Source organism: Ursus americanus, chromosome 3 (assembly GCF_024610735.1).
Source record: "Ursus americanus isolate L20-20 chromosome 3, mUrsAme1.1.p, whole genome shotgun sequence".
NCBI lineage: Eukaryota > Metazoa > Chordata > Mammalia > Carnivora > Ursidae > Ursus > Ursus americanus.
Window position 1 is genome coordinate 53867246 of NC_142129.1, and position 25943 is coordinate 53893188.

The 25943-nt window shown below is 36.1% G+C and overlaps 1 protein-coding gene across 1 annotated transcript in view; it reads left to right on the plus strand.

Annotated features, from left to right (window-relative positions):
* The first annotated feature begins 447 nt into the window (after positions 1 to 447).
* Positions 448 to 25943, plus strand: part of TMEM196 (transmembrane protein 196) — a 48847-nt gene continuing 23351 nt past the window's right edge. The window contains exon 1 of the mRNA XM_045793085.2: positions 448 to 662. Within this exon, the coding sequence (XP_045649041.1) occupies positions 498 to 662 (165 nt within the window). The 5' untranslated portion in view covers positions 448 to 497. The remainder of the gene's footprint in view (positions 663 to 25943) is intronic.

The window sequence follows — 25943 nt, forward strand, 5'->3', positions numbered from 1 at the left end:
GCTCTGAGCAGTTCCGCTTTGGATCTCCGGGAAGCAAGGTTCATCTCCTCCGCAAGAAAGGAAGGGGAGCCTGAAGAGTCTGGGAGGTTAGAAGGGAGCTGGTTTCCTGCGGAGACTTGGGACGCGGCAGAACTCTGGACAGCGCCTCGAAAGCGGGGCTCCTTGCTCCTGGCTCCTCCAGGTTTCTGGCTCCTTCTTGAAAGCCCTTCTACCCGCGCACTCTCCTCTCCTGGACTCCGACCACCGAACCCAGGAAAAATCCTACGATTCCTGTCTGAACGTGTCAGGGGGTGGAGCGACTCTTTTGCTTCTGGCCCGATCCGGGAAGAGGGTCTCCGGTTCTGGAAATCTAGTCCTTGTGGATAATGCTTCGCTGGTGAAGAAAGAAAAGTTTTGGGGTCTGGTAGGGGGCGGAAGGGGTAAGGAGGATAGTGGAAAGAAGAAGGTGGATGGTTGGTTTCCCTCTCTGATCTGGAAGGAATGATGACCGAGGAAGGATGTGCACCAGCGGCCAGATTATTGGGAGCCTCTTGGTGCTCTCTGTGCTGGAGATAGGGCTGGGGGTGTCCAGCGTGGCCGTGGGGGCGGTCAGCTTCAGCCTGGCCCTCCGAGAGCACAAGCCGCAGCTCGGAGACTCGTCCCCGGTATGGAGCGGGGTGTGTGTACGTTGAGCCATTTCACTCTCTCTTTACCTCTTTACGGTGATGGTCAGTGTGCGTGCGTTAGTCACTCCCTCCCTGGGGAAGAAAATCATAAATCTCCTCCGGCTTGCATGTAGGTTCTTATTGGCAGACTCTGCCTCTTTATGTAGTCCTTTCATTTACTAATTGTTTTTTTCCCCCTCTTACCTTGGCTTAAGACCAAATTAAATGGCTTTGTTTAAAGTTGGGGTGGGGGAGGGGAGTTTCCACTGGCTGAAGCTGTATAAGGCTGCCTAGTGGCGCTGATTAGGGAGTCACACCTGTCAAGGGCAGACTCACTTAGCCTGTTTCTTTTACAAGGAAAATCAAAATGAAAGTGTTACATCATTTTCTTGTATCAGGAACAAGCAAGGGTAGATTTATGCATTTATTTCTCCGCAACAGTGTCCAGGGTAGACTAAAAGCAACACTGATAGAACAAAAAGAGATGTGTGAGTGTAAAAGGAGTATTTTATCCCAGAAAACATTGCTCTTAATCTTTCTTTGCTAGCTTTCTGATACTTTACATCTAAACACTCTTTTGTAAGTTGTAGACAATAAGTTAAACAATAAATGGTATGATATGCAACAACATTCTGATTGGAGAATAACTCAGTACCTAATGCTCAGAGAAAATAAAATTTCCTCTAGGTCAGATTCAGACCCAATGACCTTCTTGTTTGCTTTGGGTGGATCTCCAGGAAAGCCTCATAGACCCACTCTTTCCACCAACAATCAATAAAATAACTGCACTATTCCTAGTGTGGGCCTAATTGTGAAAATAATTTTTTCTTCTCCTTTAAGTTATATAGCTGCTATATCCTTCTTGGTTTCTAGCTTGATTCCAGTTTCCAAGATAATTTAATAGGATGCTATTCTGTCACTGATGATCAATAGGTGTAATTAACAATTACGGTTTGGTTATTTGTGCTTTGAGTCACTGAGGAAAAAAAATGACTGAGTTTAAGAAAAATCATTTCAAAGTAATTCATTTTTGAGGGAAGTTCTAGCATTTTAAAAACTGGTACACTTGTGCTTTGAAAAAATAGTTTTTATATTTTAATTTTTCAACATGAGGAAAATGTTTTTAAATGGGAGAAGTTAAAAGAAAAAGTAAAAATGGTACTCAGTTCTAACACTGATTTTTTCCTAAGAATCCTTGTTCTGAATTCAATAAGTTACTATAAACCTGCAAATAATTACCTTTTTCTTTATTACATAATGTTTATCAATATACGCTTTAAATTTAAATATGAAAAGCTAAAAGGCAATCCTTAAATTTGGTTATTTTATATCCTACATGTTATTATTATTTAAACAGAAATAGACTTTAAAACTTCAATCAGACAATTGTCAAAATGAAATATACCAACATTTAAAACAAAGGGGAGAAAAAGTGACCTTTTGATGGCTTACAAGGGAGAAGCCTCAATTACTCTTCAAATCACTTCCCCTCTTAAATGTGAGAAATTGGGTGAATAAACATAGGTTGTCTCTAAATAGTATTAAAGTATCCATTTTATCTCCAAGAATTAAAAAAAGTGGCTACATTTGCTTGGCATCACATGAGAAAAATAATTTTTTTTCTTGCCAGACTATTTACCATTATCTAAATTATCTACCATTTTCCTTTGCTTCTTCTACATACCAACATATGTATTTGTACAAAAAAAAAATAAATTTTTGAATCAGCTCAATAAAAAACAAGTAAAAGAATAATATATATAGTCATTATCGTAAAGAATTAGTTCCTTTTCAACTGGTTCTTTAGAGTAACCAAAATTCACCTAGTATCCTTGAACAATAGTTTCGAATACTGTTGTCTGATTCAATAAAAAAATTTAAAAATTTTTTAAATTCAATTTTTAAAAATTGAATGAATGGATTTGAAACTATGATGCCCAAACGGGTCACTTTTTTGATCACTTTTATAAACTCAAGTTAAAAAAATCAAATTTGTGAAGAAATACTCAGTTTTGATCATTACTTATTACATTATAGACTTGCTAAATTGATTTTTTAAGTTGTTTTTCCGGGGTCATTTGTAATATAGTCTGAATTATCTCATATCTGTCAATGATGAATGCACTTAACCAATATCAATAGAGGGCTTACCATGTGCATGTTACTATTTAACACAAAGACTATTAAGATGAATCAGAATACCTAGCAGAGCAAACGAGAGGAGTACATCACTAACCTTATCAGTGGTGAGATATTAAAGTTTTACCTCAGAGAGATACAGGAGCAGATAAAGGGGAGAGAAGTTGGGGAAGTCAATGAAATATCTGTGAGAACAATTGTTTTCTCTGGATCTTGACAGTTTACTGGGACTTGTAATTTATGTATCACAGTGTTAAGTAATGCATCACAGAGTGAAATCTGAAGTCTACCTGGGTGCAGATTCCAGATCTGTCATTTACTATCTGGATGACTACCGAAGTTTCTCATATTCTGTAAAATAGGGTTGTTAAAAGGCACAAATGAAATAATGCTCTTAGTAAATGCATGGTGTGTAGTAAGCATTGAATAAATGCAAGCCATTAATATTGGGTGCATAGACTGGAAGTGAAGGGGATGAGAAAGGAGAGACTTTCAGGCAGCCTGGATAAAGGCACAAACTGGGATGGTATGGGTTATGTTCCAGGTGGAATAGGCTCTTCTGTTTTTCTGAGGTTCATGTGTAAGGGGAAGATAAGGATGGAAAGAGTGGTTGGAGCCAGACTATGGGAGGCTGTGTGCCAGTTGAAGGCAATAGATTTATTTTCTCATATTTTTAATAATAATGATAATAATAATAATACCAATTCTTACTTCCCAAAGAGATTCAAGGAGATGCAGAGGAAAACTAGATAAAAAATTATTAATCTCTTTGGGATTTTATGAGTTTAAAAATCTGTATTATTTTTGAATACTAGATAGGATTTCATAATAATTAACCTGGCACGATAACCACAGTCTATAATCAGAGTGTGTTTTGATTGGTGCCATGAAGTTTTTTTCAATACATTTTTGTTATTATAAGATCTTTGAATTAAATTTTAGAAGTCAAATAAAACTGTACTATGAAGCGATTACCTTTTATGTATGGATTCTGACATCGTAAGCTTTTTATCTAGGTCAAGTGCACTAAGAATTCAGTAACTATTTTGATTTTTGAACCCAAATATACACATTTTTTAAAATGTGGCTTAAAAATGAAATAGTAAAATAAAATAAAGGGCTCAAAAATCCATGGGATGGATGCTTATATTTCTAGTCACTATTTCATAATCAGGCAAGGGTGCTTCCTGTTATCAGTTTAAAAGTGTGGGCAATTAGCGGAAAAAAAATTATTTCACTATAATTACATAGAGAAAGAAAGCTATAAATGCCTTATTGGATTTTTGCTGCTTCTTATTCATTTGTTATAGCTAATATAGTCACCTGTTGAAAGCATAAAAGAAGGCATTACTGCTAGATAACAATGAGGCAACCATTGGGTAAACTGCTTTGGAAAAGACAGTCATGTGAAATATAATTGATGTGTAAGATTTATTGACAGAGTTAAATAGACAAGGCTATGTTTCCAAGTTGCTATGTGATAGTCACTTTTCTCAGTCTCCATTGCATCATCTCTAATGGAAATGGATTGTATTTAGTAGTACACAGATTCATGGTTCCAAGAGGATTTATTTTGTTGTTGTTCTAGATCGGCATTTAGAAATATAGAGATTCAGATGGTTGTGTCCAGAACAACATCTGGTGCTAAGTTGTGTTTGATATATACCATGCCAAATTCCATCCATCCATAGCTGATAATTATTCTATAAATTAAAGGTATTAAAAGGAAATTTTCTTTTTTTTAGATTTTATTTATTTATTTGTCAGAAAGTGAGAGAGAGAGAGAGCATAAGCAGGGGGAGTGTCAGGCAGAGGGAGAAACAGGCTCCCCAATGAGCAAGGAGTCCAGTACAGGACTCGATCCCAGGACTCTGGGATCATGACCTGAGCTGAAGGCAGATGCTTAACCGACTGAGCCACCCAGTTGCCCCTAAAAGGAACTTTTCTAAGCCTTGTTTACCCTACATGTAAACATACTCTTCTTAAATATTAAAAAAAAAAAACCCTTTAAATCATAGAAAGTTTGAATGATTTTTATTGCTTATTTTCTAGATAATACTTGCTTTGTATATTATAACTTTCTCCACTTAATAAATCTGGTACTTTAGGTGACTGAAATTTATAGCATAATCAAGGCTACCTGTTATGTGGACTCCTGATTCACCATGGCAACAACCCAGCCAACTGTACGTTTGTGTTGAAATTCATCTACTGTACATTCTGATCCATACCATAGCAATATAAGAGGTGCTATATATAAATGAGAGCTGCCTCAAAGCATTATTTTTAATAATTAAATCTAGTCCAATTCATTTAAGGAATAACAAAACAAGGTCAAAGAAACCTCTCAAATATTTGAAGTTACTTCAAATGTATAAAATTTGAAGCTAGTATGTCTCTAATCAGATGATATATCTCTTTTCTCCAGATTCAAAATATATAACATGAAGGATTCATATTTCCTAGCATGAGATGAAATCATTGCCCCATTCTCATAAAAAATTACAAATATACATTTATAACCAATTTTACAATTAGTTTCAATCATATAAGTAATTCATGCATAAATTCTCATTTCCAAGGGTTAAAAAAAATCAAAACTGAAGTTCTCTACCACCTCATCAAAATTAGCCACCGTTATAAATTTAGTGTGTAATCTCACAGATATTTCCCCACATATAAATGGTATCATTTGAACATATGGATCAATTTTAAGTTTTTGGATATAATAAAGCCCATTTGTGGACTCTGTAAAGCCCAGATAAAGAATCTCTTCCTTATCTGATTCACGCTGTTATTCTTAAGTGCCACTTTTATCTACTGGGGTTAGGACTATTAGATACTTGGCAATTAAATCAGTTAGACAAGCCAAACTACTAGGAAGTGTAGTTATTATTCAAGGATCCATATTGTGTGCCAAAGAAACACAAAGAAAATGTCTATTTCTGGTGTTGATTGGTAATGCTATGATAGAAGAAAAAAGGTCACTTTTGCCATTACCTGATGAGATATTTTGTTTTAGTCTGTATTTCATCCACATGTAAGTGACTTGTGTTTGAATTTCTACCTAGAGCCTATGACAAATTCCGTCTCAGGATTTGGGCCCTTATTCAAGGGTATAATTGATCTTGAAGATTTTGGCATAGAAATATTAGGGAATAATTGATAATAATTGTCTTGGTCACCCAGTTGTTGACAATTTGCTTGACAGAAACAATTGAATAAAGTAAAATCCTTTTATTTGGATGATTTTGCTTAAAACACTCAAGTTGGCTTTAAGTATTAACATGATTATTAACCAGATCATCCAATATATCCTTCAAATATGGCCAAGAAATTTAACATTTTGTATATTCACCTAGCCCTCAGATAATATTTAATTCTGTTGGTAGATGGGAAGCATAGCCCAGCCATCCAAACTGAAATGCTTGTCTTCAAAAATTCTATAAAAACTAGAATCGATTTTGGTGAATGTGTGTGTACACACCCACTGAAGGGGGGAAAACCCCAACAATTTTATGTCCAAATGATGTTGGGTCATTTACTTGTAAAGTAAACAAAATTTCATTTTACTACTGCACTATATATATTTATATATAATCTTATTCATTTAAATGGCATTTTTATATATGAATAATTAAGCTCAGAGTCTTCAAAAATATTTGACTTTACTGTCCTAGTAATTTAGTAAAGTTACCAGGTATTCACTGCGCAGATAAATGTTCATTTCAACATTCCAAGTGGACAATTCCAGCATAAATGGATGGTAGTACATAAAGACTCTCATTCAGCATATTTCTAGGAGAGAGAGAGAAGAAATTGTATGACTACTTTTCTCTGTGATATAGGAAATCATGCAGTTCTTCTCATGAATGCAGATCTAATCTATCTATACTTTATTCAAATTGAATGACAAATTGGATCCATATATCTCACTCCAAATAACTGTGCTGCTGGATCACTTATGTTTCTTCATGAAGTCAAGGGGAGAAATACCAGTACCGGTTCATGGGTTACTGTCAGTACCAAGCCTGGCACAGAGTGTTCAGTGAGCATTCGTTGCTTCTTTCCTTTACTGCCCTCATGCTGTCCTATGACTGCCTGGGACCTAGAACACACTAGTACTGCACTCGTTCTCAGCATTTCTCCAACACCCTCAAAAAAACTCTATTTTTTTCAACCGAAACCTCACACTTTATTAAAAGAAATAAACTCAAAATGAATCATAATTCTTAATGTAGACTTAAAATTATAAAACTTTGAGATGAAGCCACAGGAAAAAATCCTTATAGCCTAGAATTAGGCAAAAGAGGTATTACACAGTGGCTAACTGAACATAATCAACTTTAATTTAACTCATCTTTTTTTCTTTATAATATGCGTCATTAGCTTTTGATTTAATTCATGTATATATATTAACAACTGCAAAAGTGTATCAGAATATCTACATTAGAGGGGTCATGTAAAATATTCAGCTTAAAACTGAATGGGGAAACAACTGCTGGCATAAGACACATAAAAATATTCAATAATCAGACAAATTACACAATTATCTAAGTTAGGCAAGTCAAACAGTGTGGATATAGGAACCACTATTTATGCCACTAAACAAAGTCCTTGAAAACATTTAAACTCTATGAGCTCTTGTCATTAGGCAAAATAAAAGTACAAATTAGTATTTCTAATAAAGATACTTAATATCTTGGAGACTTGTATAGTTTTGCTTGAACGACCCAAGTACTTTTGAAGCAATGTTTGTTATGCTGTAATATTAATAGATACATCAATGAAATATCTAGATTTCAACAGTGATTCTTGTAACATTAATTAGTGCTCATGGTTTTTAGCATCAGTATCAAGACTCCTGAGATAAAATTCTAAGTTCCATTAGTTCATGATCTGTTAGATACTGGACAAAATTATGTGGTCAAGACAAAAAAGAAAATATTAGTGGTTAAGAAGGCCACCTTAGAAGACAGGGTGCCTTGAGCTACTTGCCCTGTAAAAATAATACAAGACATGATTTATTATTAGTTAACTGTGCTCCAGATGCTTTTATATACATTAGTATTTCCAGTCTTAACAACTCTATGAAGAATGTAGTATTTTATAAAATTTATGTAGGGAAAAAGACTTACCTAGAACCCACTGTTATTTAATCACCTGAGTTAGTATTTAAAGCTGACAGTCTTATTTTAAAATCTGTACTTTTTCTATTGCATTGTGTGGAACATGGGAAATTGTCATGAAAAAGTCATTTGCTGAGGTCTGACCTCATTATTTGCTTCCACCCTGAATATATGAGTCAGGCGAAATGGCATAAAGATCAATCCCCCTCACTGTTTATATCTATTTCCCAGAAGAGACCGGCATAGTCAAGAGATCAACAAGCACAACCTTTGTATTCCCAGAAGAGTTTGAAATACTAGACTAAATTGTTCCTACCTTTAGAGCTGAGGCTTTAGCATTAAAAAGTAAAACAAAATTATGCATCTCAAATGATCATTAAATATTATGAGAGCAAGTCAGGAAGACATAAAACAACATATTTAAACATAGTTCATAATGAGAGTTATCAGTGAAGGGTCAGGGTTGACTCCCATGTGGAGGAAGATCTTTATCCAGGCCTTGGAGGTGGGCAGCTTTCCAGTGGGCAGAGGAGAGAAGAAGATGTGCTAAGCAGAGCTATTAACATGCGTAAAGTCATGGAAGGAACGATAAAATGGGGAATTTGTGGAGTATTGAGGAGACTAGACTTGTTAAAGCAAAGATATGTTCACATAATAACTGGCAAGTAAAGATCTAATTCATCAGAGTACAATGGGACCAGCTTAAAAGGTCCTAAAAGAATAAGAGTAGTCTGCCCTTGATTCCTAACTAAACGTGGTGAACTCTGCTGGGTAGAACTTGATAATCATGAGGCCAGGGGGGCTGGGCTAGGCATTACTGCTCAGTTTCAAGGCAAAACACCAGCCCTTGATTCTAAGATGTGTGGCCTGTTTCAAAAGAAAGACTTGAGGGAAATCTTGGGACTTGAGGGAAGTATAAATCTATCATCAGAAACCTAACCCCATTTCAAGTGACTTTCCTGATGACGGTGCATTAGTAAGATCATAATTTCCTTGTGTTGAATTATTCTTACAGCTGCCTGACATATAAAAACAAGTTCATTTATTTAATTGGAGATATCAGCATGACATTAAGAAATGAAAATAGATTTTGAAGGTAGTAAGACTTGGGTTCAAATTCTAGCTCTAGTATTTGATAGTTGTTTAAGCTTGAGTGAATTACATTATCTCTCTAAGCAATCAGCTAACTTAACTGTAAAATAGCAATACTACTATCTATCTCATGGAGTTCAAAAAATTAAAAGTAATACTTATATAAAGGGTTTAATACATATTAAGTGTTTAATAACTATGCCCACAGCAATGACTGCATGCTAGTGCCGTATTTCTGGAAAATCAATTTTCTGTATGTGGCTTCTATTTGTGTATTAATAGATGATTTATTTTTATATGTTCTGAGGGGGAGCTTCTTGTAAGGCCACTGATGAAGTCGATCTTGGACTCAAGGCTTGGTAACAGTTAAGTCATATACTCTCTCTTAGAAAACATGTACTTTTCATAACCAATTTTGAGCATTAATAGTTGTGATTTAGTGGGCATGTCTCAGGGTCCTAGGAATATTCTCTAGGTCAATATTGGGATAAAAAGGTACAATTTTTGTTTGTTCTACCAAATGAAGATGTGTATTTGATTTTACCATTATTTTTTGGCTGGGCTGTTGGAATTCCTAGTTCTTTCTACTCGTTCACCACCAACTATTTTTGTATATCATTTACTCTGAGGAATTAAGATAATAATGATATTAATGACATTAATAATAGTAACAATGGCAGCTTATATTTACAATATACTACATCGCCTAAGAATTCCAACAGCTTTGTTGTACCATTCATCTCAGCAGATGAGTTTTTTCACTGAAGGGATGAGCACCTAAAGAATTTAGGATTTAGTGATTTAAATCACCTGAGGAAAGAATGTGTACGTGTGTGTATGCGTGTGCATGTGTACATGCCATGTGCTCATATGCGTGTGCAGGGGAGATGACGAGATAAGAAATTCATACAAGGAAGTTAATAATTGTCACTGATACACAATGTATGCAGCACTTAGGCTGCTAGTACCCTGATTTGGGTGCAAGTTCACAATGTTGTGATCCTCTATGAGCTGCAGCTTATTTCCATTACTGGCTGGCTTTCCGAAACTGCCGGGCATGTTGGATGGACATTCTTCTATGGTGTTGACAATTCTTGGGAAGAGTATAACTTCTACTCTCTAGTCCCCTGGAGTCCCTGGCTGTTTTCAATTCTGTGAGAACAGGTCACAAATCATAGACTAAAAGCTGGAATGTACCCAAGGGAATATTTTTTTTTGTTTCATCCTCACCCAATCAATCTTCTACATTATAAACTTTGTTGTATTTTCCACAAGTATTAAGTTGTGGGTGTTATATTTGAGTGTTATCCAAATACATTACAGCATCCACATTAATTTTACTCAAAAGAGACAAGAAGAAATCTCAAACATATAAATGTAAACAAAAATAATGCAAATTGGGATAACCCACGTTAATGTAACATTACCTTAAGCAAATACAAATACTTACTAAATTATTATCATGAAGTAGATGATATAGAGCTCCTGTATAATTTTATATATATGTATATATATAAATAGTGTGTGCATATATATATATATATATATATATATATATATATATATATATATGTAGTTTAAGTTGCCTTAATAAACAGAATGTTATTGACAATATTTCCATAGTTGGGTGTTCAGTATTGATTGCATCCTTTTTTACTTCCCTCCAGAAATAATCATTACCTTAAATTTTTGTATTAGTTTGAATTTTAAAATTCATTTATTTATTGTAATTGGCTAAAATAACAAAAATTTGGGCTCAGGAGACAAATTCTTCTGATTTTGTTACTGCAATCTATAATATAGTTTTATTTTGTCTCATTTTAAAGAATAAATGACTATACATAAAAAATATTTGGACAGTTGACAAATATACTGCAAATTCAAAGTCCCTCTTACCCAAAATTCACAAATTTAGTTATAATTTCCCTTGCTGTTTTTGAAACAGAAACAGTTCTAACATTAAAAAGCCTTATTTACTCAGCATACTCAAAATAGTCAACAGATTATTCTTTAAAAAGGAAAACTATCACAAAGCAGAATTGGAATAGAACACAATGCATAATGCATTAAATACAAGAAAGATTGCATTCCATGAACACTGAAAGAGAGATATGAAGGAATGGCATTCTGAGAATGCTGATTTTTTTCTATACTCTGAAGGATTTGGGTACTGGGGCGGTGGGAAGTTTCTGAGAGTTTTGGACCTGGATTCATTTAGAAGAGTTTGACATGCCAATCAGCTACATGTTATGTTTGATGATTTCTTCTGAAATTCATTCTTGGGATTGTTGGTTTCATTCAGTTGCTTTACCATCTCTGAAAACGGTTTCTTTCACTACCTGCTGTGCATCCCCATTTACCACTGTGGGGTTTTTCTTTCCATCTCTCCCTTGAGTTCTTTTGGTTTGATTTCTTTATTCACTGTGGTTGACTCTTATCCCAAGCTATCTGCTAAGCCACCAAGATGGCCTGATGCTTATCACAACAGCACATCTGTTGTACATCTTATCCTCTTGGTATTTTTTTTTTTATTGTGAAGGCAATCATATTTATGAGAGGTCATGGCTCTATTGATAAAATTGTACATTTACCCTTTTCCAGTTGATTTTGAAATATTGAAAATTTCAACATTTTCTGGAGTGAAAGAAATATGGTATATGGATCTATGTGCCTTGCTTTTTTCAGTGCTCCGTTTTGGGGTGGAAAATAAGAAATTAGTTCTAGCTTAAGGGAAAAAAATAACACTGCATAAGTAGCAGGGTTTTCCATGGACTAAGAAAAGAAAGAAATATAAATAGGAAAGTGGAAAAGTGACTTCTTTTAAAGATGAACACTGTGCTAAAAATGCAGAAGAATTGGGAGAGGGGAAAGCAGAGGCCATTGAGATCTGTAAATCTAATAAAGGCAGAGAAATCCTGGGGAGCTGGGTTGTGGGATAGCACAGCTCAGGGCCTGGGACCTCTAAGGGTTAGGCTTATGGAGATGGGGCCAAATCAATGTTGAGATCAATGGTAAAGACACTTAATGGGCCTGAGCAACATGGTCCAAGCTGGGTTGGGATGAATCAAGAAGAGGAATGACAATGTAGTGTGAAGAAAGCACTAAAGTAAATTAGAAAAGTCAGTTAGTTTTCTTTCCTATAAGATTTAGTCAACAAATATTGATTCTACAGCTACAACATTTTATGCTCTGAGTTAGGTTTTGAGGATTTAGATATGAATAAAATAATCATGATCCCTGATCTTCTGAAGCTTAATTAAAAAAAAATACAGACAATAAACAAATAATGCACAGATTAACAATTACAGGTTGTGATGTGTTAAACAGGAGAAATGTAGGCTTATAAAGAATATAACTTGCTAATAATGGAATAATCAGCAAAAACATTGCTAAGAAAGCAATATTTTCTGAAGGGTATTGAGGCATTACCCATATGAAGCAGGGGGAAAATACTGTTCAAACTGGAGGGAATAGCATGGGTAAAGACCCTCAAATAAGAAAGGTTTGATGTGTTTGAAAATCTGAAAGAAGGCCAGAGTGACTGGATTATGACAAATAAGCAGGAGGAGAGAGAAGGCCCTCAGTGAGGTGGAGAGGCAAACAGGGGAGTGGGGGGTGGAGGGGGGGGAATCAATTAATGCTTTATATACAAATTACAGTGTTTTGATTTCCCCTTAGTTATAACAGGAGCCTATTAAAAGTAATAGGTTTTAAGCAGGAAAGTGACAAGAGTAATCGGCATTTAAAGATGCTCACTTGGGGCTGCAGTTTATAAAATATACTGGAATCAGACAAGAAGCCACAAGTCTAGTTAGGAGGCTACTGGCACGTATGGTATTATGGTTACATGGATGACAGTGAGAGAATAAAATAAACATAGAAGAAGCACAGATATTTGAGATACAGAGTTGACAAGATTTTGTGTCTGATTAGATGCCATTGTTGAATAAAGTATTAAGAATGAGTCTCAGATTTGGGGACTGAGCAACTGATAGGATCCCATGTATTTTGAGAATTAGATGATTAGGAAAAGTAAAACTCTGTATGTGTGTGTTGGTGGGGAGAGATCAAGAATTTATTTGTGATCTGTTAAGTCAGAGTTACCTGTAAGATTGGAGACATGCTGTGGACAATTAGATGGGTCTACAATCTAGCACAGCACTGTGCTAGAAATCTAAACATAGTCTGTAAATACATTAAGTACATTTAAAGGTATTTTTAAAGCCATGCGACTGGTTGAAAACACTCAAAGCCTTTAATTACTATAATACTCAGAAGCTGGATATTGGTGAGGAGGTAGAAAAGAGAGACTGAGAAGTTGTGATCAGAGAAATGTCACCAGGAGAGTAGGGTGTCAGAGAAGTCCAAAGGAGAGAGCTTCCGTGTAAGATGAGGACTATAACGTGGAAGTCGTTGCTGACCTTAGCAAAAGTGGTTGAAGTAATGGGCATATACTCCAGTACGAAGTCTGCTAAAGAATGAGAAGTAAGAATATGGAAATAGTAAGTGTAGTGGTGGTGAAGGGTCTGTGTAGACGGATCAATTGACGTAAAAGGATTTGGAGTCAAGGAAGGTTTTTATCTTTAAGGGAGATTTTGGAACGTTTTTTTCTTGCTGAGGTGAATAATGGAGTAGAAAGGGAAGAGAAAGTCTGAGTAGATGAAGGGCGATTGAATTTAGAGAGGAAGTGCCGGTTTTGTGTTGGTGAATTTTATTTTTGTATATTAAAAAAAGAAAGCAAGATGAGTATGACCCAAGATGCAGTTTCTCACGCTTAATAGCAAATGGTGAGAGGAGTCTCTGATGGCTTTTGTGTTTTCTATCTAATCTGAGGTCTACCATAAAGCTAAGGATAAAGAAGAGAACACATGAAAATGTTTCCTCTCCCTGTCAGTTGAGAATTATAATTAAGTCACACAGTATAAACTGGATGGAAACATAGAAATAATTTATTCCAAATTCATCCTTTTACCGATAAGTAAACTAAAGCTCAGAGAGTTAACACTGCTGGCTAAGTACAGAACCAGGACAATAGAGCAAGTCATCTAATTCTTAGTCTAACATAGTTCTCACAGGTGCCTCAAATGTTAGGTAACCCTTAAGATAAATGCTCAACCAAAAGGAAAATGCAGTTATTTGTTTACTGCCTCACATTTAGCAGGAATGATCTCAAATTATTGGCACTGCTCAACTATCATGAGGATGTAAGGACTTTAACAAATTTTAAGGGTCTCCCCCCAGTTGGGAGTTTCAAGGAAACAGCTTCCTACAGAAATCGTGGCATGTTCTCCATGGTGCTTTTCCAAAGCACCACGGAAATCGAAGCTAATTTTTAGAGGTTAACTAATATTTCTAAACCCATGAGAGCTAATGATCAATTTAGGTAAATAAGCAAATTGCTCTCAAGAAGCCTTTAAAAAAGAGATTCCAAAGCTCATTTACCAAACTATACACATTTGAAGAGCTTGGACAGGGAATGTCAAGGTCTTGTAGTTCTGAATATTTTTTGTCTGAGGGTTTTCTTTTTTAATTCATACATACAGAAATCAAAATTAACAATCAGATTTAGTACACAATTTGCCTGAAGTGAGTAGGAACAAATATATGTATATATAGCATGCCTTCATCCAATACTGTTTTAAAAACTGTCAAAATATTGTATAAAGATAGATGACTTTAAAAAGATCATATTAAAAAAGGTGTGCTTTTCTGTAAATGTATCCATGACTATAGTTACAACAGGTGTATTTACTAGTGATAGGGTAAGCTGAGTTTTCTATTGTGACATTAAGAAATTAAAATATCATTATGAAAGACAATCAGTACTCACCACCCTTATACCCCAATCACTTATAAAGTAAACTATTCTCTCAAAGGGACAGTGTTTTTTGAGAAAGAAGTATAACTTTAATTCATGACTTTGCTAATGTTTTTTCAGCTATGGCTAAGGGGTATCACCGAACATCTTAGGCCCTCGGACCTTCAAAATAGTCTTAGAGGGATATATGTGGAGTTTAGGAAATACCAAGGTAAAAGTATTGGGTGAGTTAAAAGATAGAAGTTTGGCAGACATCACCCAGTGGGTTATCAGGAAAGCCGGGCCAATAGAAAGTAAGTTGCCTCTGGAGCTCACACAAAACTAAAATGAACTAATTTAGGAAGGCATCCTATCTCCTGGGTGATAAGATATTTGGAAGGGAGGGGTGCCTGAGTGGCTCAGTTGGTTAAGCCTCAGACTCTTGATTTTGGCTCAGGTCATGATTTCGGGGTCCTGGGATGGAACCCCATGTCGGCCTCCATGCTCAGTGAGTGAGGAGTTTGCCTGAAGTTTCTCTCTCTCCCTCTGCCCCACCCCTCTGCTCATATACTCTCTCTCTCTCTTAAGAAAAAAAAAAAAAAGATATTTGGAGCAGAAACTTTTTTCCTTTGGCTTGTGCCCATAACTAGAATTAGGTATCATCTAGATTTGCCCAAATAAAGTAGCCATTAGCCACATATATCTCTTGAGCCCTAAAAATGTAGTTGATCTAAGCTGAGATGTGCTATAAGTATAAAATACTTGGATTTCAAGGACTGAATATGGAAAAAAGAACTGTAAAATATTTCAATTTTTAAATGTTGATTCCATGGAGAAATGATAATAACTTGCATATATTGAGTTGAATAAAATATATTATTAAATTTTTCACCTTTTTCTTTTTTAATGTAACTACTAGAAAATGCAAAGTTGTATATGTGACTCGAATCTTTGGCTGATGTTAGCTTTCTAATTTCTCCCATGTAGATACATTTTTCTTATGAAAAGAAGTAATTAGCTGCTCAGGAAAATCTTCATGCGCTGTTTACCTAAGATGGATGAGGAAAGCCTTTAAGACAATTTGAGTTATTAGTGAACTGGCAGGCTAAATTGGCTTAGTTGGCTGGTAGAAACAGCAGAAACTGCTAAGTGTTCCAGTGGCATTTCCCAAAAAGGACACCCAAGTTACCTGCCCCCATTACCTAAGCCTTTCGAAATCTTTCTTGTTTAAATGGTGAAAACCAAGTCTGCGGGCAACTTTTCATTAAGAGGATTTCAGGTATCATTTGCCAAGTACCAGAAGTGTTTTGAGAGAAGAGAGGCTTTTTCCCATTTCTCCTACTAACTGAAAATTCAATCATTCATTTATCCATTCATCAAGTATTCATTGAACTTTTCGTGTGAGGTCCTGTGTTCGTGCTAAAGTTTTAAAGATTACAATTATATAACATCTGACTAGGAGTTCAGAACCTTTTGGAATGACAGATGTGTAGTGAAAAATTACCATAGAATATGATCAGTGCATCAGTGTTACAATAGACTCGAATACAATATATTCTGTTAGGTTCTGACTAGGAGTACATGGAGGGGTTGAAAAAGTTTCACAAATAAGCTTAATATTTTTACAAGATCTTGATGTTTAAGAAAAAAAATTTCCAATTAGAGGGAGAATATAAGCATTTATCAGCACCTACCATGTACCGTAGCAAGACAGATCACTTTCACATGGATTGTTTCTTTTAATTCCATAATCATGTGATACTAGTATTAGTCTCCTCATTTCTATAAGGGGAATGGAGAATGTCCTTTCATTACAAATGACATATTCAGTGTCAGAGAGCTGTGATAGTGTCATGGTAGATACTCAATAAATACCTCATAAATACTGGAGAATGTCTGGTAAAAATGAGTGGGGGAGAAAAAAGGGCCACTTAGATTAGTGATCAGAGAGTGTCAGAGCAGGGAGGAACTCAGGAATCAATTGCATCCAATCCAACTCCCTCCCTTTAAAGATTAAGCCCAAGGGAATTCGGTTGATTTGCCTAATGCAGTTAAATGACAAAGGAAGACTGAATGGGAGCCTAGGGGTTCTGTTCTAAAGTACAGATTTTTCTCAACAGTGCATGGTCATAGCCTCTTAGCCAGGGACCACAAAAAAAATTCCATCAAAAGCTGCACTTTGGTAACATTTATCAAGCCCTACTACCATTTGCTGTAAGTCTTCAGCTTGTTTATATAAGATTCCTTTGTGTATTCTCCTGTTTAGAGCTGCAGTTACAATAGTATTGATAATGGTTTCACATCATTTCCCTTTTTAAAAATTGAATAATTTTCCCTTGCTTTTCCTTGCTTTCCTAAATAGTTGTTCCTTTAACAGGACCTTCTTGAGGCAGTTGTGGTACTACAAAGCCACAAGATATACAGGACCCTAGAACTTCCCAATTAATCAATTTGACAAACAATTACTAGTCTTACTTTAAATGAAGGACTCTGTTGAGAATTTGGAGATAGATCATTATCTGTACTCTGGGTCTAAGGGCCTTATAGCTGGTAATACAAATGTATGCAAACAAAAACAGATATTGAGCACTTGAATTTTCCTAAGTGTTTGCCCCAATTATTTTATCTAATTATTTATAGCAGTTCTATGAAGTATGTTCTCTTATGCGTTCAATTAAAGACAAGACTATGGCAAATAATTTAAGTAACTTCCTCAAAGTCACACAGATTGAAAATGATGAAACCATGATTCAAACTCAGCCCGTTTGACTGTAGAGAAGCCATTCTTATCACTAAACTATATTGTCTCCTACTAAATCCAAATAAATGTAGTTAAATCCAGGATGCAGTGTATGAACATCCTGTGGATACACAAAGCAAAGAGGGGACAGAAGACTTCATGGAGGATGTGCCTTTGGTGGCAAGTCTGAAAAAGTAAAGTAGTGAACGCTTATTGGGAAGGGAGGGAAGAAGGGCATGCCAGGTTGGTGGCGACATGATGCATGGAGAGCCTGAGAATGGTAAAGAGCCATTGGTTTCAGAACACACAGCGTGCAGGAAGAAGAGAGTATAAAGAGGTAGGCTTGACCTAACTGGGAGGCACTTGAGGAGTATACTATGGAATATGAACTGCATACTTTTTAAGAAATGGATGGTTCTAAGAATGTTTTAAAGGTTCTGAGGATAGGAGTAACATGAGTCAACATGTATTTTAGGAATAATCACCTAGGCAGCAGTGTAAAGAATTAGAGCCAGGGGGTTTATGTACATCTTTCATGTTAAAATTTAGAATCAGAAGGAAGCTCCCTTTAGTGGGAATGGAAATAAAAAGGGCATATGTGAGAAAATATGCAGGTAGATTCAACAAGACTTAGTGGGAAACAGGCTATGAAAAATGAGACTGGAAGAGATTGGAAATTAAGTCTGACTTTCTGCCCTGGTTAAAGAGAGTGAGAGTATACTGTGCTCAGAAAAACAAAATCAGAGACAGGTTTGTAGGGCAAGAAAACAAATTAAGTTTAGACAAGTTGTGCCTCTTTGATTCATTTATTCATGAAATAATCATCCATCAATTTATAATGGACTTTGTGTTATATTCTGGGGATACTATAAAGAACAAGAAGATCATGTTCCTGCCTTCAAGACACAATCTGTGGTAGGGATACAAACATTAAACAAATAAATATACAAGTAAGCATTTAATTATAATGCTACAAAGGGAAAAAGCCAGGGTGTATTAGAGCTTAAAATGGGGGGGGGGAGGGGGAGAGCTTAAAATGGGAACTCAGTCCAGAAAGTGAACAGGGGATCTTCTTTGAAGAAGTAATACTTAGGTAATATTTAAATTAGGAATAACAGCCAGTCAGAGACAAATAGTACTATTTCAGGCTATGGAAACATCCGATGTCAAGTCTTTGAGAGAACAGGAATTTGATGAGTTCCAGGAAGTTAAGAGAGAAATCAGTGAAGACTGAGGTTATAGAAGAAGGCAGATTACAAAACACTTCATAGACCGTGTAAAGATTTTGTGTTTTTTCTTAAAGGCAGTGGGATAAAATGGAAAGATTTGAAATGTGGAAGTAACAAGTTCAGAGAAGAGTGGGCTTGATGAAGGCAAGGATGGAAAGACCAAATTTGGAAGCTTTTGCTGTAACACTGATGAGAGATGATAGTGGTTTGGAATAGACTGGAAGCAATGGGAGTGAACAGAAGCAGATATATTCAGCTATATTCTGGAGACAAAAAAAAAAATACTGTGTAGTTTACTGACATACATGAGAGTTTGAATGAGGTGTCAGTAAGGAGTCCCAGATGTCAAGAATGAGAACTCAGTGGATGGCTGTGCTATTTCCAGAAGTGAGAAGTTTTGGAGAAGGATAATATCTTCAGTGGGATGACGACAGTATTTTCAGAAGAATATTTTCTCAGTGTCTTCAGGGAATGATTAGGACATTCTGAGTACAAAGTATTTTTGTGAGGCACCTCAGTGCCTGATTTTTCTGGTTGACTAGCAGTTCTTGGGTCACATCATCACCATATCTAGGCCAGTGGAAAAGATAGTCTGCCTCCCTGAATGATGAAATAAAATTTCTAGAATTTATTCTCATTCCCTCTGATTGGCCTTACTTGTATCTTGTGGTCATCTCTGAAGCAATCACTGTGACAGGGAGGACATCCTAATTTGTTAAAGTTGGTTCACAGGGCTGTGGAAGGTGGGAAACACTTGACTGAGAGTGAGGAATAGATGACTTCCTCAGCTGAAAAACGAGGTAGGATTGCCAGAAAAATGGGTAAATAAATTCTGAAGACCAAAATAATGTCTTTCTATCACCAAATATAATAACTGATACTGTAGAAATGAATAAAGAAAGATAAAAATGTGTAGTTTGAAATTTGGGGAGGGCATCTTTGTGAAAAAATGCAGTTGAAACTCTGAGTTCAGGTAGAGGCCGGTACTCAGTGTATAGATGTGAGAAGTTTTTGGCAGAGAAGTAATAGTGAAAACTGCAAAGAGCATAGGGTGAGAACTGACACTTCAGGAATACCAGCAGGCAGTAAGGGTAGGAAAAATGAACCCAACAGTAGGGACTGGGGAGTGAAGGACAGAAAAGAAAGAGGGCAATCAGAAGAGTGGAATGGAATCCTGTGAGAAGACTATTTCAAAAATAAAAGAATAGTCAGTAGAGTGTCATTGATAATCTTGTAATGAGCAATTTTACACAAGTGTAAGAATGAAAATTATATGTATTACTTTATTCAATAAACAATTATTGTGAACCTACTGCTTGATAAGTACCATGACCACAGCCCTTCCCTCTTCCACTCCAGCAATTTCATAAGTGTGTACTGTACACCAGGGACCATTCTAAGTATTCTTGTTGGGAGTAAAGTATTGGTGGTAGTTATAAATATGAAAAAGGTCTCTTCCTTAAGGAGCTTAATGTCTAGTGATACAGGTAATAAACATGAAAATAACTGAGTCAAAATGTAACAAGCTCCAAAAAAGATGCACATGAGGTACAATGAGAAATCAGAAGAAAAGAAGGAATCACATCTGGTTAGAAAACTTGAGATGAGCCCTGGAGAATAGGTAAGAATAGGAACACAGTTTTGCGAGTGGGAAAGTGGATATAAGCAAAGATGATAAACTGAGTATGTACAACGATTATTAAGTCCAGTTTGGCTATAGGATATCAACAGGAGACCAGTTTGCAAACTGGATTGGAACTATCCATCTAGGCTTTGATGACAAGCCAACACATTTGTTGAGTCATTAAAAAAAATTGTATGAAGGAGTGAGATACTAAAAATCATGCTTCGAATGGACTTCAAATGACGTTAGAGAAACAGAAGGCAGAGAGGCTCTCTAGAAAGCACTTAGATAATCCAGGGGAGGGCTGGGGAGGGCCTGAATGAAATAAGAGGTTCACTGTGGATGTGGAATTCATAGCACACAGTAACTGGGTTGGTAGAAATGATATGGAAAGGCGGGGGGGAATCAAAACTGCCTCTGAGTTTTGAGAAAACAGTGGTAATCTGACACTCATATTTTGTGAGTATAGTAGCCCTGCTGGATCTCTGTTGTTGACTCCCTTGCATCTGGCTGTGAGCACACTGAACTGCAGAATGATTGTAGGCTGAGCTAAAAATAGACAAAGCTTTCATGATGACCAAAATCCTGTGTTAGTCTCTGGTCTCTTGGAACATGGACCCACTTTAGACATGACATTTTGCTTTGAAATATCACGTTCAGTGGCAAGTATTATTGGGAACACTTGGAAGACTTCCTTTGCATCAAATAGACATTAATACTTTTGATAATTACCTTCTAAAAGGTAGTCCACTTATAAGCCTTAAAGTCTTGTTAATTGCTGCTCAGCGTATCACGGCTAGAAATTGGAGAAAATAATAGTACATACGTTAGTGAGTACATACTGATTTGATACGGCCCAACCCACCTCCATGAAGTAGGGAACATGAGCAAACATACACAGTTTTGGCCTATGGCAAGTTTCTATGAATGAGAAAAGAAACAAAGAATGGTTATCTAAAATATTTTTTTATAATTCTTGTCAGGAATTCAGACACTGGCCTATAGTCATCAGATACTTAACAAATATTATATAATTTTAATAATTTTATAATAACTTCACTTATTTATGATTTATTGGGTAGTAGAAATTATACCAAATACATCATAAACATTATCTCATTAATCCTTTGAATAACACTGCAAGGTAAGTTTTAAGATACTTGTAGTAGTATGCCTATTTTACAGATGGGAAAGTTGAGATTCAGAGAGTTTAAGTAGATGCTACAAGTCCCACTAATTTGTGTGGCATAGCCCAATTTAAAGCCCATGTTTTCCTTACTCCAAAGTCTGTACTCCCAACCATTATGCTATACTCCATCCGTTTCTTTTAAACTCTGCCCATATAGAACAATGCTGATTCTAAATCCCAGACCCTAGCAGACAGCACCCACCAACTAACCTTTCCCCAGACTGAGAAATGTCCCGGAGCCTACATATGACTCCTCTAATGCTTCAGAGTACCCAGCAGTTGAATATGAAAAGCCATCACAAATACCTTTTTCCTATTTGTAATCTCGTTCTGCTAGCTGATGCATAACCATCGTGCTATCTATCTTGTCAGGGCAAAGGGATTATTTTCTCTCCCAATATATGTGTTTCCTCTTCATGCCATTTAGCAGAAAAATCATGCCCACCCACTTCTTCCTAGTTCTGCACTAAAACCCAAAATAACCATAATATCCTTTTTATCTAATCAGATGTTCTCCTTACCGTTTTCCCCCGAAATCAGAGTAAGTCTTAAAATCACATTACATTTTAACCATTTCTCTCAGCTTGTTCCAACTGCTGTAGTTACTCTTCACAGACAACTTTGAAAACAAAACACTATTCACGGAAACACGCATTAGGAAATTGTAATCTTTAGAACAAATATTTAAAAAGACATAGTACATGATTGTTCCTCCTTCACAGATTCTGAAGCTGTATTTTGGTTACAAATTGCGCAAGTCTCACTTTATTTCTAAAGGAACAATGTCATTTCTATTGGGTTCTGTAAATTATAGAACTACCCGTAAAGGAAAGGAATTGGATAATGGATAGTGTCTGTTTATAGACTTCTAAACATGGTTGACCCAATATATTTTAATCTCTGTTGTACTTTCTGAGAGTAATAAATGGACTGCATTTGATAAAGAACACCAGAGGGCCAGTGCTTAAAAGTATCTCCCATGAGACAGCCAATCTCCGTAGGTCAAGACTGATCTGTGTTAATTCTTGTGAGATACCTGTAGGGAGGGCAAATGTTATGGGCCAGACGTAATAATGATTAGGAACATCGATGAGCTGGAAATTTGCTAGAAAGAAATCTGACTAAAAGAAGAAGGCCTGCCAATTTATCGATTTGCTTACCAGGCAATTCCATGGTTGGCATTTTTTTTCTTAAAGAGACAGAGGGTGGGGAGCCTGGGTGGCTCAGTCGGTTAAGCGCTGGACTCTTGATTGCAGCTCACGTCTTGATCTCAGTGTCGTGAGTTCAAGCCCAGCACTGGGTTCCGTGCTGGGAGTGGAATCTACTTTAAAAAATAAAAAGAGAGAGACAGAGAGAAAGACAACAGAACATTTAAGAGGATGATTGTGACAATGGCTGAGAAACCGGGGTATGTTTGCCCTAGAGAAAACACAGGGTTAAAAATGGTGTATTTGTCATAAGTTGGGGGGCAATGGGTGGAGATCACAGGCATAAAGCCTTCAGGCTTAATGAAAGAAAGAACTTCCTGACTATCAGAATGATTTAAGGGTGAAAAATCCTGCCTCTCTTAATGGAGGAGATTGATCCTAAACCGTAAAGACTTTTGTCAAGTCAGAAATGCAAATGATATATTGATATTGGGCACCTTGTGGTTCACTAGCATTCTAGTTTCCACTGCAACAGATGGAGCTTAGCCTCAGTAAACAGAATTGTTTGTGGAAGTTGTTTATTTGGAAGAAAGAGGATTAATGGAAGAGAGGAATCTGGAGGAGCCGTTAATGAGCACAGGGCTAACCCACAAAGCCTTGACCTTCCCTTTCACTGAAACCAGGACTTTCCAGGACATGTAGCATTGCTCTGGGTTATTCTAGAGAGTTCTCACACACACATAAAGCAGGAAAATGGTGTTTGTCCTACATGGACACTAATTTTTTGTGTGTAAAACCCACCCAAGTTATAGGATGGATTTTAAATGGATGCCCTTTGGGGATTCTGTGACTTAATTCAAATAAATCATTCACATGGTGGGAACTTAGAAACCAACAAGGAAAATATTTTGATGAGCTCTTTCCAAAGCATACTTTATGAGAAGGTCCTCCCTCACTTTTAAGAAAGTTGCCTCTGCTGGCTTTTTTTCCATCTTGTTATGTTCATTAACTCCTCTAAATGCTAAAGCAATAGATCGATATGACGTGATTTGATCAGAACAAAGTTTTGGAAAGATTAAATGGAACATCCAATTATTTTATAAAAGTTTACCTTAGAGAATTGGGAAAATACAAAAGAGCCAAAATGACATTAAAATGGCCAGTGATCCCACCACTCAGAGAAAGGCACTATTTACATCGTGATATTATTGCCTTGAGTGTATGAAAATAATAATTTTTGCAATATAAGAACTAAAGGTGCATAGTTTTGTAGTCTGCTGTTTTGTTAAAATAGTGTTATAAGCATTTCATCCTGGCCTAACATAATCTAAAACAAAAACAGAAACAAAACCCCATGATTTTAAGTCCTCCATTTTAATACTTTAGTCCAGTCTTCTGCTTTCAGATAGTTCTATACACTTAATTAAGACTAATATTATCTGCACCTCCCCAAGAAGATTTGACTTAGCTCATTTTGGTAGACCACTCTACTTTCTACCTGACTTTAGAGCTAAAGAAAATATGTTCTTTATCACCGTAAACTCCTTTCTTCTTCTTGTCTCTATATTGGAGAGTTGAACATCCTTAGAATTTTGATATTCCTGTTTGAGCCTGAAGATTAGAAGTCTTTTGTGACTGCTTTCTTCCTTAGAATAATAATACCATTGTCAGAAAGGCAGGATGAGATGGGGAGAGTGCACACACTTTGGAATCAGAGTGATCTGGATTTGAATTCTGCTTCTGCCGGGTATTAGCTGTTTACTCCAGCCAAGTGTCTCTTGGATAAGATCACTTAGACTTTTCTGGACCTTAGCTTATTCTTCTGTGAAATGGACTGCATGTGTGGATTGAGAAAACAGGCCTGAAGTTTCTTGATTATTATAAATACATACTAAGTTAATACTCATTGATTCTAAGTTCCCTTCTATTTATGGTTTGATAAGCCGTCCTGTCTGTTCTTTCCAAGCTCTGTCATTACCCTATTTTGGTCAGCCACACAGCAAACACCTCTGAAGCTGTAAGGTTGAATGGAGGAAAGCGGAAACTTTTCTATTGTCTTTATCTATGGCCTTTATTCTAAAGGGAAATCCACGGAACTGAATGATGTCCAAGACAATAATTCATAATAATAATAATAATATATTTATTTATTGGAAATAAATGTATTACATGAAAAGGTTAATTAATTGAAAGGAGAAATCTTTTTTAAGAGCTGCTCCCAAATAGAAATAAAGACCATGACTTTAGTTAAATTGAAAAACAGCCCTGTGAATTAATTGGTAACTACTGCCACCCAGTGGTAGGAAAATGCTTCCTTCGAGACTAGAATGCAGTCGCTTTAGGACGAAAAGCTCCCTTACCACAATTTAGTAGTTTACCTGTGGACCTGAGCTTACTTCATCCCTTCCCATTGATTGCGTCATTACCCGAACAGAGAGTTGGGGTAAAATTATGATTGGGAAATCCTAAATTGGTTCAGCTGCTAGAGTTAGAAAGGCCAGTGTTTGAACACCGCTTGTGACAAATGCCGGCCATATGGTGTGAAAAAGTTGTCTGAGGAATAGTTTTCTCAGCCGAATATGTGAATTAAATTAGATGATGTATATAAAATGTTTAGCCCAGAGCCTGGTGTCTAGCAAATGCTCAATAAATGTTATCTCTTATCTTTTTGATAATGGCCATTCTAACAAGCATGAGGTAATATCTCATTATGGTTTTAATTTGCATTTCCCTAATGACTAGTGATGTTGAGCACCTTTTCTGTACATGGTGTCCTTTTGTATATCTTCTTTGTAGAAATGTCTGTTCAGGTCCTTTGCCTGTTTTTTAATTGGGTTGTTTTTTGACTTTTTTATATATCGAATTGTATGTGTTTTTAATATATTTTGGATATATATATTTATATATTCTGGATATTAATCCCTTATCAGATATATGATTGCAAATACCTTTTTCCCATTCTGTAGGTTGTCTTTTCACTTTGTGGATGGTTTCTTTTGCTGTGCAGAAGCTTTTTAGTTTGATCTAGTCCCAGGTGTTTATTTCTTATATTGTTGTTGGTGCTTTAGGTGTCATACTCAAAAAATCATTATCAAGATGCATGTTAAGCATCTTTACTCCTATGCTTTCTTCTAGGAGTTTCATGGTTTCAGGTTTAGCATTGAAGTCTTTAATCCATTTGAGTTAATTTTTGTGAGTGATGTAAGAGAGTG